This window comes from Euprymna scolopes, chromosome 12 (genome assembly GCF_053919585.1).
Source record: "Euprymna scolopes isolate OS-2025 chromosome 12, ASM5391958v1, whole genome shotgun sequence".
NCBI classification, from domain to species: Eukaryota; Metazoa; Mollusca; class Cephalopoda; order Sepiida; family Sepiolidae; genus Euprymna; species Euprymna scolopes.
The window spans coordinates 71773450-71791776 of record NC_136493.1 but is presented as its reverse complement, the minus strand read 5'-3'; the positions used below and the strand labels follow the sequence as shown (position 1 = coordinate 71791776).

Here is an 18327-nt window from a genome sequence, read left to right as displayed (position 1 = left end):
TAATCTATATATATATATATATATATATATATATATATATATATATATCTTTTAAATCTATATAACTAGCAGCATCTCAATAATTTGCTGTGCAAAAAATGCTTCAAAAGCCGAAATAATGCCAAATCAGCCTTCATTGACTTTATCGCTTCCAGAACTCCAGATTTCTAAGCTAATGAGATAAATAAACTTGTTTCTTGTTGGTAAAAATGTGTCAATTGTAGTGGTTTTTATTTTGATTAATAAATTAAGTTTATTATGAAAGGACTTATGATCTTTTGAAGTTGAATGTCTAAAATGACATTATTTTTGCACCAACCTAATATATATAGTTTAGTGATGGGACTATTCTTATTACTTTTATATTCCAATTCTTATTCTTATTACTTTTATATTCCAATTCTTATTCTTATTACTTTTATATTCCAATTCTTATTCTTATTACTTTTATATTCCAATTCTTATTCTTATTACTTTTATATTCCAATTCTTATTCTTATTACTTTTATATTCCAATTCTTATTCTTATTACTTTTATATTCCAATATTTTTCCCGATTCTGATACAATTAATGATTTTGTTCTAAACTCCTGAGTTTGATACAATTGCTGATTCTAAATCCAATCAATATACCAAAGTTATATTAAAAATATCAACTAGCAATTTATTTACATCATTTTTGATTTGCATTGTATAACTGACCAAAGGTAGCTGTGGGTATTATTGTGCCTGAAATCTGTGCTTTTGTTAATATTTTTGTGAACAATTTTAAGACAGCCAAGATTTCTCAACTATGTAAACGCATTCATCATTAGTTAAGCATTTCTCATTATGGTTGCTTAACCATATTCACTGGATTATTTACAAATGATGACCGTCGTGTATTCGACACATAAGTTGATGGTTTAGTTTGTTTGATATATATATTTGCTGGCATATTAATCAATTTGGGTTAATTTCAAAACACAATGGCTATTATAAATAATTGAATGTATATTATTAGCAGAATATAAATTCCTATTTCATTGCTGGAGAGAAGTTGTGTTTATATTTTTCCCAATGTTATTAGTAAATAATTAAAGAATATATTTTTATAATGAGAAAAGCTGGTTCTATAATCCATGACAGTATCCATTATGTCTAATTTATGACATATCTATCTTTTCACAAACAGAATAATTATTATGAACATGTCTCTGCATATGATTAGTTGAATAAGAAGTGTTATTTTATCCATAATTGGGGATAGGGAAGATTGTTGATTAATACCTTTCATGCTAATGAAATGGCTCAATGGTACGATGGGCTTGTTTTACTGTGTTCAAATCTCGGTTCACTAATATCCCTGGGAAAGATATGAATCCAGTATTTCTCCTCCTGTGCATACATGAAATAGTAGACTAGACTATTGAAACCAGAGAAGGGCACCTAGTGTAGGAGAAAGAAAATACTTTATATTTTTTGTTTATTGGTGGCATTCATCTGCACCAATTTTTTTTGTTATCAGCCATCCACATAAGAAGGTTAAATTCATGTTACGGCACATCCTAGATTACAAGCCTTGGATCTGTTGCATGTGTCGCTAATCATTAGCTTCACAATATGCAAAAGACAAGTTAGCAGTTTTTGGTTTATGTATATTCTGAATGATATTACCACAGGTGGTGATAGAAGTAAGGCATATGAATGCTCACTGAGAGTATACAATTAAATAATGATAATCAATACAAATGTATACAATTAAATAATAATAATAATCAATCAAATGTATACAATTAAATAATAATATTAATAAATCAAATGTATGCAATTAAATAATAATAATAAATCAAATGTATACAATTAAATAATAATAATAAATCAAATGTATACAATTAAATAATAATAATAATCAATCATATGTATACAATTAAATAATAATAATAATCAATCAAATGTATACAATTAAATAATAATAATAATCAATCAAATGTATACAATTAAATAATAATAATAATCAATCAAATGTATACAATTAAAAAATAATAATAATCAATCAAATGTATACAATTAAATAATAATAATAAATCAAATGTATACAATTAAATAATAATAATAAATCAAATGTATACAATTAAATAATAATAATAATAATAATAAATCAAATGTATACAATTAAATAATAATAATAAATCAAATGTATACAATTAAATAATAATAATAATAATAATAAATCAAATGCATACAATTAAATAATAATAATAAATCAAATGTATACAATTAAATAATAATAATAATAATCAATCAAATGTATACGATTAAATAATAATAATAAGAATACATCAAATGCATACAATTAAATAATAAAAATAAATCAAATGTATACAATTAAATAATAATAATAATCAATCAAATGTATACAATTAAATAATTATAATAAATCAAATGTATACAATTAAATAATAATAATAAATCAAATGTATACAATTAAATAATAATAATAATAATAATAAATCAAATGTATACAATTAAATAATAATAATAATAATAATAAATCAAATGTATAACATCCTATAACAATAATAATAATCAATCAAATGTATACAATTAAATAATAATAATAAATCAAATGTATACAATTAAAAAATAATAATACATCAAATGTATACAATTAATAATAATAAATCAAATGTATACAATTAAATAATAATAATAAATAAAATGTATACAATTAAATAATAATAATAATAAATAAAACGTATACAATTAAATAATAATAATCAATCAAATGTATACAATTAAATAATAAAAATAAATCAAATGTATACAAGTAAATAATAATAATAATAATAAATCAAATGTATACAATTAAATAATCATAATAAATCAAATGTATACAATTAAATAATAATAATAATAATAAATAAAATTTATACAATAAAAAAATAATAATAAATCACATGTATACAATTAAATAATAATAATAAATCAAATTAATACAATTAAATAATAATAATAAATCAAATGTATACAATTAAATAATAATCAATCAAATGTATACAATTAAATAATAATAATCAATCAAATGTATACAATTAAATAATAATAATATATGAAATGTATACAATTAAATAATAATAATAAATCAAATGTATACAATTAAATAATAATACATCAAATGTATACAATTAAATAATAATAATAAATCAAATGCATACAATTAAATAATAATAATAAATCAAATGCATACAATTAAATAATAATAATAAATCAAATGTATACAATTAAATAATAATAATAATCAATCATAGGTATACAATTAAATAATAATACATCAAATGTATACAATTAAATAATAATAATACATCAAATGTATACAATTAAATAATAATAATAATCAATCAAATGTATACAATTAAATAATAATAATAATCAATCAAATGTATACAATTAAATAATAATAATAATCAATCATATGTATACAATTAAATAATAATACATCAAATGTATACAATTAAATAATAATAATACATCAAATGTATACAATTAAATAATAATAATAATACATCAAATGTATACAAATAAAAATTATAATAATACATCAAATGTATACAATTAAATAATAATAATAATATATCAAATGTATACAATTAAATAAAAATAATAATCAATCAAATGTATACAATTAGATAATAATAATCAATCGAATGTATACAATTAAATAATAATAATCAATCAAATGCATACAATTAACTAATAATAATACATCAAATGTATACAATTATATAATAATAATACATCCAATGTATACAATTAAATAATAATAATAATAATAAATCAAATGTATACAATTAAATAATAATAATAAATCAAATGTATACAATTAAATAATAATAATAATAAATCAAATGTATACAATTAAATAATAATAATACATCAAATGTATACAATAAAATAATAATAATACATCAAATGTATACAATAAAATAATAATAATAAATCAAATGTATACAATTAAATAATAATAATAATAATAAATCAAATGTATACAATTAAATAATTATAATAATAATAAATAAAATGTATACAATTAAATAATAATAATAAATCAAATGTATACAATTAAATAATAATCAATCAAATGTATACAATTAAATAATAATCAATCAAATGTATACAATTAAATAATAATAATAATAAATCAAATATATATAATTAAATAATAATAATCAATCAAATGTATAAAATTAAATAATAATAATAAATCAAATGTATACAATTAAATAATAATAATAAATCAAATGTATACAATTAAATAATAATAATAAATCAAATGTATACAAGTAAATAATAATAATAATAAATAAAATGTATACAATTAAATAATTATAATAATAAATCAAATGTATACAATTAAATAATAATAATAAATCAAATGTATACAATTAAATAATAATAATAAATCAAATGTATACAATTAAATAATAATAATAAATCAAATGTATACAATTAAATAATAATAATAAATCAAATGTATACAATTAAATAATAATAAAAATAATAAATCAAATGCATACAATTAAATAATAATAATCAATCAAATGTATACAATTAAATAATAATAATAAATCAAATGTATACAATTAAATAATAATAATAAATCAAATGTATACAATTAAATAATAATAATACATCAAATGTATACAATTAAATAATGATAATAAATCAAATGTATACAATTAAATAATAATAATAATAATAAATCAAATGTATACAATTAAATAATAATAATAAATCAAATGTATACAATTAAATAATAATAATAATAAATCAAATGTATACAATTAAATACTAATAATAAATCAAATGTATACAATTAAATACTAATAATAAATCAAATGTATACAATTAAATAATAATCATCAATCAAATGTATACAATTAAATAATAATAATAATCAATCAAATGTATACAATTAAATAATAATAATCATCAATCAAATGTATACAATTAAATAATAATAATAAATCAAGTGCATACAATTAAATAATAATAATAAATCAAATGTATACAATTAAATAATAATAATAATAATAAATCAAATGTATACAATTAAATAATAATAAAAATAAATCAAATGCATACAATTAAATAATGATAATAAATCAAATGTATACAATTAAATAATCATAATAAATCAAATGTATACAATTAAATAATAATAATAAATCAAATGTATACAATTAAATAATAATAATAATAATAATTATAAATCAAATGCATACAATTAAATAATAATAATCAATCAAATGTATACAATTAAATAATAATAATAATAAATCAAATGTATACAATTAAATAATAATAATGCATCAAATGTATACAATAAAATAATAATAATAATAATAATAAATCAAATGTATACAATTAAATTTTAATAATAATAATAAACAATCAAATGTATACATTTCAATAATAATAATAATAATAAATCAAATGCATACAATTAAATAATTATAATAAATCAAATGTATACAATTAAATAATAATAATAAATCAAATGTATCCAATTAAATAATAATAATATTAATAAATCAAATGTATACAATTAAATAATAATAATAATCAATCAAATGGATACAATTAAATAATAATAATAAATCAAATGTATACAATTAAATAATAATAATAATAATAATAATAATCAATCAAATGCATACAATTAAATAATAATAATAAATCAAATGTATACAATTGAATAATAATAATAAATCAAATGTATACAATTAAATAATAATAATAATAATAAATCAAATGCATACAATTAAATAATAATAATAAATCAAATGTATACAATTAAATAATAATAAATCAAATGTATACAATTAAATAATAACATTAAATCAAATATATACAATTAAATAATAATAATAAATCAAATATATACAATTAAATAATAATAATAAATCAAATGTATACAATTAAATTACAATAATCAATCAAATGTATACAATTAAATAATAATAATAATCAATCAAATGTATACAATTAAATAATTATAATAAATCAAATGTATACAATTAAATAATAATAATAAATCAAATGTATACAATTAAATAATAATAATAAATCAAATGTATACAATTAAATAATAATAATAAATCAAATGTATACAATTAAATAACAATAATAAATCAAATGTATACAATTAAATAATAATAATAATACATCAAATGTATACCATTAAATAATAATAATAAATCAAATGTATACAATTAAATAATAATAATAATAATAAATCAAATGTATACAATTAAATTATAATAATAAATCAAATGTATACAATTAAATAATAATAATAAATCAAATGTATACAATTAAATTATAATAATAAATCAAATGTATACAATTAAATAATAATAATAAATCAAATGTATACAATTAAATAATAATAATAAATCAAATGTATACAATTAAATAATAATAATAAATCAAATGTATACAATTAAATAATAATAATAAATCAAATGTATACAATTAAATAATAATAATAAATCCAATGTATACAATTAAATAATAATAATAAATCCAATGTATACAATTAAATAATAATAATAAATCCAATGTATACAATTAAATAATAATAATAAATCCAATGTATACAATTAAATAATAATAATAAATCAAATGTATACAATTAAATAATAATAATAAATCAAATGTATACAATTAAATAATAATAATCAATCAAATGTATACAATTAAATAATAATAATCAATCAAATGTATACAATTAAATAATAATAATAAATCAAATGTATACAATTAAATAATAATAATTAATCAAATGTATACAATTAAATAATGATAATAATAATCAATCAAATATATACAATAAAATAATAGTAATAATCACTCAAATATATACAATAAAATAATAATAATAATCAATCAAATGTATACAATTTAATAATAATAATAAATCACATGTAAACAATTTAATAATAATAATAAATCAAATGTATACAATTAAATAATAATAATAAATCAAAAGTATACAATTAAATAATAATAATTAATCAAATGGATACAATAAAATAATAATAATAATTAAACAAATGTATACAATCAAATAATGATAATAAATATACATGCAATTTAATCTGACTTGTGTTTTTTTTTTATTTTCATAGGTCCACCTTGTGTCTGAACATATCTGGTGTGATGATTATCTTGTACGCAGTTTTTACTTGAAAAATTTGCAAACAAATGAGACCCGGACTGTAACTCAATTCCACTTCTTGTCGTGGGCTGATCTCAAGGTGCCTCCATCAGTGAAAGTTCTCCTGGATTTCCGCCGGTAAGTCCTATATCATCTATGTTTTCTTTTAGATTTCACTTTCTAGCAGCTTATTTCAATTGTAATTACTCCCTCTCCCCCATTTCTTTCATTCTTTTCTCCTCCTATGCACCTGACTTGGCAGATTCTTTGTTCTGTAATATTCTATTGATATCTTATATCTGCTATCTTACCTTTGGCTGTCTTCGATTTTGAATCACTGTAAAAATGCCATTGTGATGATGATGATGATAATGATAAATTGCTTTACAATTGAATTTCTGTCTATACCATTCAATTTGTATTTTTCGATAATTGTTATAAGTGGATGTGTCCATTCAAAATAGAATTTTGATCAATTTTCATTGCATCTGCATCAGGCATTTTTAAAAGCATCTTGTCTATTATACCATATCATGCATCTTTTTATATTGTCGATCATTTTAACTCTAAAATTCAAATCCATATCCCCATTTTAAAACTGTCTTAGAAAATACTTTTGTTTCATTTTTGGAAAAAGAATTTTCCACCCACAATTTTGTTCATTTCACAAAATTTCACATCCTTTGTTTTTGGCCTTTTGAATGTATACATTGTTTTGTTTTTTGTTTGTTTGACCAAAAAGCAAATATTTTTGCCCCTTGCTTGTACCAGCATTCATGGAATCTTGTGTTTTTGGACTCTCATAAAAGCATGTTCTTTATTTTTTCGTTTAATTTTATTTTTGTATGTTTTTTGTTCTTCCTGCATACCTGTTTACCTTATTGGCACTTACTTATCAGTGAACCTGAAAGCTTTTGTGATTTAGCGATTGTAGACTTAACTAATTGCATAGTCACAAAAGTGATCGGGATGCTGACAATCTCTACTAATCTCTTGGATACTAATGCTACTACTACACCTTCTTCTTCTTCTTCTTCTTCTTCTTCTACCAATACTTACATAATATTAACATGAACATGAACTCTCATATCCCTTTCACTGATGCATACCTAACATCAACCAGGCAACTTAAGATGATTTATAACAAAACATGTTTTGCCAAAGACAGGTCATATTCACTCTACTAGCAAATGACTGGCACAATATTTGTTCACTGATGGTTACTGCTGATTTTGCTACACCATGGATCGATTAGTTTATCTTCTTAAAAATTAAAAAAAAATTTATACTTTTCCTAAAAGCCAAATTCATTTCAACTAAGAACTAAAACACAACAAAAGTAATATCATGAAACCCAGTGTAATGTTGGGATATGTAGGTTGAGTTGTAACTGTAAAAATTATCTCAGTTCTTATATGTATTCTTTAATTATTAACATTACATTTATATTTAAACACAAATCAAATGTCAATTTCCACCTCTTTCATCATTATATTTAGTTTGATGGCCATCTTACATGCTGGTATGTGTTAGGCAGCTTTTAGAAACCATCTTTCGACAAGTCTTAATTTATTCTTCCTTATTACTACCTACCATATTTTCTTTGATCTTCCTCTGCTGACTGGCCCTGCTACCTGAACTGTTTCACATCTAACCCAAGCATTGTCATCCATTCTTTCAATGTAATTAAGCCAAAAATAGTCTCCTATTTTGCATCTCCCTGAAATTTCCAGATTTAATCTTCCTTCATACACACGTTCATCATATTATTTGCATATCCTTTTTCTCCATTCAATGCATGTCTTAACTCTCACTGGCTACGTTTTATTTCCACACATCACACTGTATACACATATTTGATAGACACTTCTCTAAGTTGACAGAATTAAAGTTCTTCTGATTAGTAATCACCAAACTTTGATGAACTCCTAACACTATGTTATAACATACCGAAACAATTCCTAACACTATGTTATAACATACCGAAATAATTCTTAACACTATGTTATAACATACCGAAATAATTCCTAACACTATGTTATAACATACCGAAACAATTCCTAACACTATGTTATAACATACCGAAATAATTCCTAACACTATGTTATAACATACCGAAATAATTCCTAACACTATGTTATAACATACCGAAATAATTCCTAACACTATGTTATAACATACCGAAATAATTCCTAACACTATGTTATAACATACCGAAACACACTTATAATGCCAACCCTAACCATAAGCAAAAAACAGTTATAAGGATTTATAGCTGCAACTCGCTTCACCTGTAGATATTACATATTTATCTAAATTGATCATCTAATTAACTATTGACAAACACAACTTCCTTCTGGTAGTCAGCCTACCTACTCACCGGAATGAGTACTTACGGTGAACTTAGCAAATCCTGTATATAAAATTGCCTTTAATCATATTTAAATTCTTGATAAAACATCTACTTTCTGCATATAGGCAATTGATTTTTTTAAGTTCAATAAAGATCTAGCCACTAAGTAAGTTTTACTATTATGGAAAATATATTTGACTATTTATTGTGGCATTATATATTCATTGTGCAATTATATATTCACAAATGGTCACCCTTCTGGTTTAATTTTGCTTAGGTTTGGTGATCATATTAGAATTACTTTCAAAGTAACCTGACCAGGTCATTATTTATCCGTCTTTTTCTCGAGTTTGCCATGCTTACATAACCTGGAATGTCCAAAGACTTGAAACAAGGCTTGAAAATGTCCACTTTCATAACAATAGAAATGAAAAAAGTTTGTAAACTTAAAATATGGTAAAAAAATGATCTTTTTCCTCAGCAAATTGTCATATTAACTGGCATCCCCATGAGAGCAAAGTTAGACACAGTCAGATTTTTATGTGGAGGATATGTAGTTTCCCTAAAATTGGGCATTTTGGATAGAACAAAAATTTAAATTGTTCTAGTCTAGAAGGATTTCTTCTCCAATTAAGGAAAGAAAATATCCATTTTGATCCAGGCCAGAGGTCAAGAGTAATATTTTGTTGTTGTTTTTTTTTTTTTCTTAGAATGAGGTGCCACCCTATCTCTCACTCTCTCTCTCTCTTTTCTTTTAATTATTTTCACCAAATTTATCTTTTTTAATAAGATGAATATTTTAATATATTTTTCTATATAGCATTTTTGGATTTTTAGTATCTTGATGACCTGGCTTAAAAAAAAAAACAAAAAAAAAAACAACCTTGTATTTAATTTGACCATCATGGAAAGGAAAGTGACTAGTGACATGTTAATATTTACAATTTTTGAATACTGTGAAACATGTTCCCTAAAACAAAAGTAGTTGTATAGTTTGCTTCCCTAAATGAGCTACTAAGATTCCAATTTGGGGAGAGGCTATTTGAAAAATGTATGAGTTGCCAATGCAAACTATCAAATTAGCAAGTTAAAATTCTATGGTGTTTATCGTAATGAAAGGCATGAACTTGCAATTTTCTCTCACCTATTTGTAAAAATTGTAACTTGTGTTCAGTAAAATGTATACCATGAAGGCTTGCATTAGTTGCGACACTAAATAATTCCAAAGGTATTGATTTGCTGTTAAACATATAAACTAAACTATTGAAAGAGGGATAAACCCCACACTTTCCCCTTAGCAATGGGTAAAATAGGTTTTCGTCTTCTGCAATGAACTGTTCAGAATAAGAATTGTGTCTTTCCCACATGAGTGCTGATACAATGTAAAACTCAACTGATTTAAGCAATTCATTTTTAATTTGATTTAATTTCCTAAAAATTGACTTGCACTTGATTAAAAATATTGTATAACACAGAAAGCAAGGATGCAGGATTGAATCCCGTTTCAAATTCAATAGAATTGGCTGTGCTAGTTTTTGATCCCAGTGGATATATTGTGTCCCATTATGCATTCATTGGAAAAGATATGAACCTACAATCTACCCCCCCCCTCTGCTATGTGCAAACTTTTTCAATTAAGCATATACAATAAATCGTTTATAATAGGCATTGTGGTTTGTCATTGAATAAGAAAAGAAGAATTTGTATTCCATAAACCAAACTGCTGAGGTAAACAATAAAAGGAACTTTGAAAAGAAGGAGACAATGCATTGTTTTTATAAAATTATTATCTCTTGAAATTTCGACATGCTTTCTGTGTACAAATTAAATTTCTCAATAATGGTTGCTTATCTTCTAGTCGACATACCAATTATAAAACATTTACTACACAAATTTGTCTGGTTACCACCACTGCAAAGAATTTTATTTTCTTCCTCTATCTTCATAAAACCAAATGAAACTCCTATGCACTGTCTCTTTTGAAGAACTCCCCATCTGTGATATGACATGACTGCTTCCTTGTTGACTACAACATGGTCCTCTCCAAGTTCAATGTCAACATTTACAAATACTTAAGTATCAAACTCTGCCTATCCCACTCAGTGTTTTCAATTTTCTCATAATTTTGTTAGTCATCCAACCAAAAGTTTTATATTTGAGTGACCTTTGACCTTCTTAAATAGTGAATCATTACTATGAAAAACACAAGAACTGTAAAAAAACAAAACAAAACAAAAATAGGAATTGCTTCCCAAGATTACATTGATCGATTTAACCACTGGAACTTTAGAACTAATCAAAATAACAAAATTGTATATAAAATATTTGAATTTCCATATTAAATAAGTAATTTTATTTTATGACGTAATTTAATAATGAAAAAGTAAACATAACAAATATATGTCAACATTGTTGTTAATATACGTCTGTTTAGTCTCTCATGTCAGCAGGTAAAATAAGAAAATTAGTTTGTCAAAGCATTTAATTTCATTTTAAAAAATCTGTCTCCAATTTTTTCAATCTGTATTTCCTCCAAAATTTCCTCCAAAATGAAAGGTAACAGAGGAGTGTGAGATGGCTCAAATTATTGCATTTTTTTGTTGTTTTTGTTTTTTACTTCAAATGATTTATTTTTATATGGTTCTTTACCTGCGTAAAATAATTTTTTTTGGTTCTTTACCTGCTTAAAATAATTTTTTTTATTGTTCTTTACTTGCTTAAAATTGCTAAGGGTTAAAATTGAAAGAAATTAGAGCTTATCAATTGTAAGTTGACATAATCTGGTCTTCTATGTATGTATTTATGCATTTTGTCCATTTAATGTCAATATATTTTTAGTGATTTGATATCCGATTGATGATAAATCACGTAGTAACGTCTCAGTCTAGAACACTAGGGTGGGTGAAAGTAATTCATATATGTACTGTACAATACCCGTCCTAAGGTAGGCACATTTAATTCATATATGTACTGTACAATACCCGTCCTAGCGTAGGTAAAATTCATATTTATACTGTACAATAGTTATCTTAGGGTAGGTAAAATGAAATCTCTGATTAGAAAAATATTGCTTTTTATTGCACCTTACAAAGATTAAAATCCAGATGTAATGCAACTAAAACTTCAAGTCTAGAATCCTTATTCTAATTTGACAAAAATCCAGGATATTATTTTTATTCTAAAAATGGTCAAAAATTTAAAGTTTAAGCTGAAGGGGTCATTAGAAGAAATTAAAACGAAGGGAACTTTGCTTCATTAATGTGTAATCAAATTTAATGCAAATCTCATTTATAAAACTCACTGCCTATTTGTCTGTCTGTCTGTCTCTATGTTTTTAAACTGTTTCTCCTCCAAGATGGAAGATCACAGAGTGGTGGTAGGTGGTTCAAGTGGTTGCATTTTTTGTGAATATTTTTTATAGGTCAAAAATAATTATTAAGGAGTCAAAACTGGGATCAAAATTGAAATAAATTAGAAGTGTAAGTTGACTTGCTCTTCTATGCATATGCAAATATATATATATTAACTATGCATATGTGTGTATGTATATATATATATATATATATATATATATATATATATTAACTAGCATTAATGTTGGTTTATATATATATATATATATATATATATATATATATATATATATATATATATATATATTAACTAACATTAATGTTAGTTTAAAGTCATAAATTATTTTGTTTTACTTTTGAAATCACAACTGTATATTGGGTACAATACCATATGAAATAATTGATAGAGAATTGACTCTATAATAATGTATATGAAATCTGGATAAATTAAAATATAATATTTAAGCGTACCTTATCTTACAGTAGTAAATAAATAAAATGATAAAATAAGAAATAATAAAAAATCAAAAATAATAAATAAATAAATCTAATTATAATATAAAAACACTGAAAAAAATAGATAAAATTGTTTTTAGAACACCTTAAAAATGCAAAATATTTTATTAAAAAAGAAGAAAGAAATATATGATTCAATTTTTTTTATTTGTAGTTTTTCTTTTTTTTTTCTTTTTTATAAAGTTGAAATATTTCTGATATATTTCAGACCATAACAGGTTCATCTTCAGAGAGTGAAAGAGTTCTATTGCCTGTTTTTTTTTTTTCTTGTGTTAAGTCCAAGGCGTGCTGCTGCTGTTGTTTTTGTTGTTGAAAACGCACGAGATGTAAATAAACTCTCTAGTGGGCTTTTTTAGCGTGTGTTCACTAAAAGGTATAAGAATTGGTAAAAAAAAAAAAAAAATCTGGCAAAAAATGAAAATGGACCTGTTACAGTCCGAAATATATCAACTTGAATATTTCAACTTTAAAAAAAAAAGAAAGAAATTAAATCATATTTTTCTTCCTTCTTTTAATAAAATCATTTGCATTTTTGATGTGTTCTAAAAAGTTTTATCTGTTTATTCAATGTTTTTAAATTCTTAATGATGCTTCCAAGAGTTTAAATATTAATCCCTAATAATAATATATATATACATGTGAGGGATGAGAATATTAACAATAATAAGAAAGGTTAATGAAATCCAAATATGAATAGATAGGTTTGTACATAGGCATAGATGTAGGTCAGTGGAGAAAATAATATTTTCTTGTGTTTGAGAGAGCTTAAGCACTATCTTGTATATGCATTGTCTAGTGCCAGATTCTGCTGTTCTGCGCAGAGACCCTGTCATAAATATCTTGTGCTCTGTGTTTACTAAAATTGTTAATTCCATATTGGAAAGTGTTTTTAATGGTAATGTCTGTGGTCTAATGTCCAATTTTTTTTTTTATTAACTCAGAAAAATAATATCCAATCTTGATTGGGCCTGTTTAATATGTTTTCTAGCTTTCTCCTAGCATGCCATTGTGGCCCATCCAAAATAGGTCCGAATTTCCTAATGTGTAAATTCGTGTTATACATGTATGCTTCTAGAGAAGTATTTTCAGGGTTATAGGTTGTGTAAAAATCATAAAAATCATATTGTTTTTAATTTGTTATATTTTATTTTGATATTCCGAGTGGTCCTCTTTGTCATAAAATGTGGCAAAATGAAAAATGTTGAGAATATTGGAAATTTTGTGGCAACCGTAATGTTCACAATAGTTCATGCAAAATCTCATAACCGTTTGACAAAGAATATTTTAAATTTTTAAACGCGTGTATTTTCAATCACACCAGCATCAACTGATTTCAATATATGTATAAATAGCACTAAGAATTGATGAATATATGAAAGACTGAAAAGAACGTATTAACGTAAAAATAAAAACTTAATAGTATAATGAATAATTATATTATACTAGCACTTCAGCCCGGTTTTGCTCGGACCTTATGTACTGTTCATAACTTTATGTGCATATATATATATATATATATATATATATATATATATATATATATATATATATATATATATATATATATTAAAAAGTTTGACTTATGTCCACATAACCTCCATCTAAAATTTCAAGTGTTTAGATCCAAAATTGGCAGATGAGTTTGGTAGATTCTGCAAAGGTCAACTCTTTGCAGCCAAATTTTCTTTGACCTCTTGGTAGACAAATTTTATCCCAAAAACTGATTAAAAAGCTTACTGCATGTCTGAATACCCTTTATGTAAAATTTAAAATGTTTAGACCCAAAAGTGGCTGGATAATTTGCTAGAAATCGCAAAGTCAAATCTTTTGAACTTTGACCCCTTGGCAGCCAAATTTTCGGCCAAAAATCGATTAAAAAGCCTGCCCTATGTCTGAATGCACGTTATATAATTTTTCAATATTTAGACCAAAAATTGGCTGAGTAATTTGGTAGAGACCGCAAGGGTCAATTTTTTTTTTTAACTTTGATTCCGGTTTTGACTCCTTAACATTTATTGCTTTGGGCTTAAATCAAATTAAAAAGTTTGATCCGTTTACAAGTGTTTAGACCCAAAATTGGCGGAGGAGTTTGTTAGAGTTTTCAAAGGTGAAATCGTTGAACTTTGACCCCTTGACAGCCAAATTTCTGGCCAAAAACCAATTAAAAATATTTTCCCAAATCTCAATACCCTTTATGTCAAATCTCGCATCTGTAGACTGAAAATTGACAGTAATTTGGGAGGGAAATGTATATACACATAGACACACACACAGACCATTTCATTTTTATACATATATAGATCATAAAATAAAAATAATAATTATTATTATAATAATAATGACTAGATATAATTGTAAATAAATATAATAATAACTTAATATGAATGAATTTAAGAAAATAATAAATAAATCTATGTAAATAAAACAGTGGACGTATGTGTTTGTGTAAATATTTAACCGATAAAATCTTAAACTACTGGTCACATGACACTTAAATTAACAAGAAATAGTAATTATACACAAAGGAGGGTTTATAATGAGTAAAATCTTTGTTTTGATGGATGAAGAACGTGTACAAAAATATGTCAGCGTATTGAAATGCAAGCTGTTGATTTCAACTTGCCGACATATTTCTATTACTTGTGTGCATTCACAAATACAAAGGTAGCTTGAAGTGGTTAAATTTTAGACCTTTCTTATCTATCTGCTAATAGCTGAAGTGGTAGGGAATGTGGCTGGAGCACTAAATGTTTTAGTTTCAATTCTAACTAATGGAACTCAAGTTATATTTTTTTTTTAATTTTTGAAATATATTAGGTACAATATAATATTCAATAGAGAATTGTACCTGTAATAATAAATGTGAAATCTGCATGAATTAAAATATATTTAAGCATATTTTATGATTAGGTGAGCCTCCCCACACTCACACACATATTTATAATTGCTTTTATTTGAATAAAATGTGCACAAATTCAAAAAAAAATTTAATGGTTTTTATTACAGTTTAAAGTAAGACAACATGTTTCCAATTGATGTGCAGCAAAAGAATGCTTGAGATACTTCCGCTAATTTTTATATGTGACTTCAACAATGATCTTCTTTTCCAATTTAAAAATATTTTTCTTTTGTTCATTTCTCTCTAGAAAAGTAAATAAGTCATATAGAGGCCGATCCTGTCCAATTGTTGTTCACTGCAAGTAAGTCTTTCTTTTTATTTCAACTTTTTTCTTTTTCAAACTAAATTTTGCACTTATTTATTTGCATTATTTATTTTTATTTGTTCTCAACCATTTTTTGATCTATGTTCACGGATTAAGGAAATCTTAATATGTCTTGTTTCACTGTTGAACAATTAATTTATATGAATTATAATTTACAGTCTTTGTGTTCTTCTATGTTAAGCTCTATTTTCTGTTTTGGTTATATTGCGCTTTTTTATTTAGTTGAGATTACTATATAAATATTCATATTTATATTTGCTTTAAGTTTACAGCAGCTTTTGGCTTGTAAACTGAACTTTTACTTCTTGATATATATATATTTTTAATTATTCAACTGTGGAATATAGATTGCACAAACTATTCACATGCACATACTTCTTTGTGACGTCAGCCATTATAATCATATCTCTTGCCTTAGGGACCCTGAGTGAGGACAGACACAATTAAAGAATTCATAAGTTTGGATGAATCTTCTTTTTTGACATTTAACATCCATGACTCAAACAACTTATAATATAATTATTAATATAATATTCAATAGAGAATTGGACCTGTAAGTTTTTCTTGTTGTAAAATATGTGAAACTGAAAGTATGTATGTATGTATATATATATATATATGTATGTATATATATATATATATATATATATATATATATATATATATAATCATCAAAATCTTCATCTTATCCGGTGTTGGTATTAAGGGTGTTGTGAGTGTCCTGGACTTCACAGAGTAGGTAATACCAAGCAATGTCTCACTCCTGCACTCCATGCAGTCCTATTCCTTTCTATTCCCTCGAGCTAGGGCTTCCTGTTTTTTTTTTTTTTTTTTTTTTTTATTCCTTGTTAATTTCAGCTGTAGTCTGTATATTTTTGGAACACCTCATATTCTGAAGAAACTTAATGTTTTCATATTTCTTTCTTCCTGCTTCATTCCTTTGTTCATTTTTGCCTTTAGTTTATTGAAAGACAATCTTTATTCCCATTTGAACATATATATCAGCAGTCTGGACCTTTTTTGAACACACATTGCATTCTGTTTATTTTTTATGTAAATATATTTCAATTTTTTATATAAATACACCTTTAGTTTGCTTTGATTCTTTAACAAAATATTTATTATTTATGTTCTTGTTAAATACAGCCTCAGTCTCAATATTTGTTTCAAGAAAATATTTATTATTTAGGTTAATACAATTTTAGTCCTGGAAATTTTTTGTCTCATTAATTGATAAGAAATATTTGAAATTTTTGTTTAAGCCATTTTAAAAGAAAGTTGGGAAAATTTTAAAAAGTAAAAATTCTGCCTGTTGTCAGATTCTGGTTTTCTTATTATTGGGAGTTGATTTTTATGCCATTCGACTTAACAAAAAAATGTCTTCATTCGATATGAATATGATGAAGCTTGATGTAAATGTTAAAATTGAAAATTACTTTTTTTTCTTTTTGTTACATTATTTTTTATTTTGGGGGGCATTTTCCATACTTGAAGTACATGAATTCAGTTATTTCATTAAGGAATGAGAAGTTTAGAAATCCAATGTAAAACTGCTTTTCATGGTCAACAAATGTTGATGTGAAATAAGAAAAAAAAAAAAAAAAAACAATATGGCTGCTTGTAAGAATCGGGAAATAATCAATTTTATTATGTAATTCTGCTCCAATTTCATACAGAGCA

At 23.5% G+C, this 18327-nt stretch overlaps 1 protein-coding gene across 4 annotated transcripts in view; it reads left to right on the top strand.

Annotated features, from left to right (window-relative positions):
- LOC145291330 (receptor-type tyrosine-protein phosphatase N2-like) overlaps positions 1-18327 on the top strand; it is a 1723320-nt gene that overhangs the window by 1645960 nt on the left and 59033 nt on the right. For all 4 annotated transcript variants that reach the window (XM_080137086.1, XM_080137084.1, XM_080137087.1 and 1 more), the window contains 2 exons: positions 7173-7339; positions 16570-16623. In XM_080137086.1, coding sequence (XP_079993212.1) covers positions 7173-7339; positions 16570-16623 — 221 coding nt within the window. The remainder of the gene's footprint in view (positions 1-7172; positions 7340-16569; positions 16624-18327) is intronic.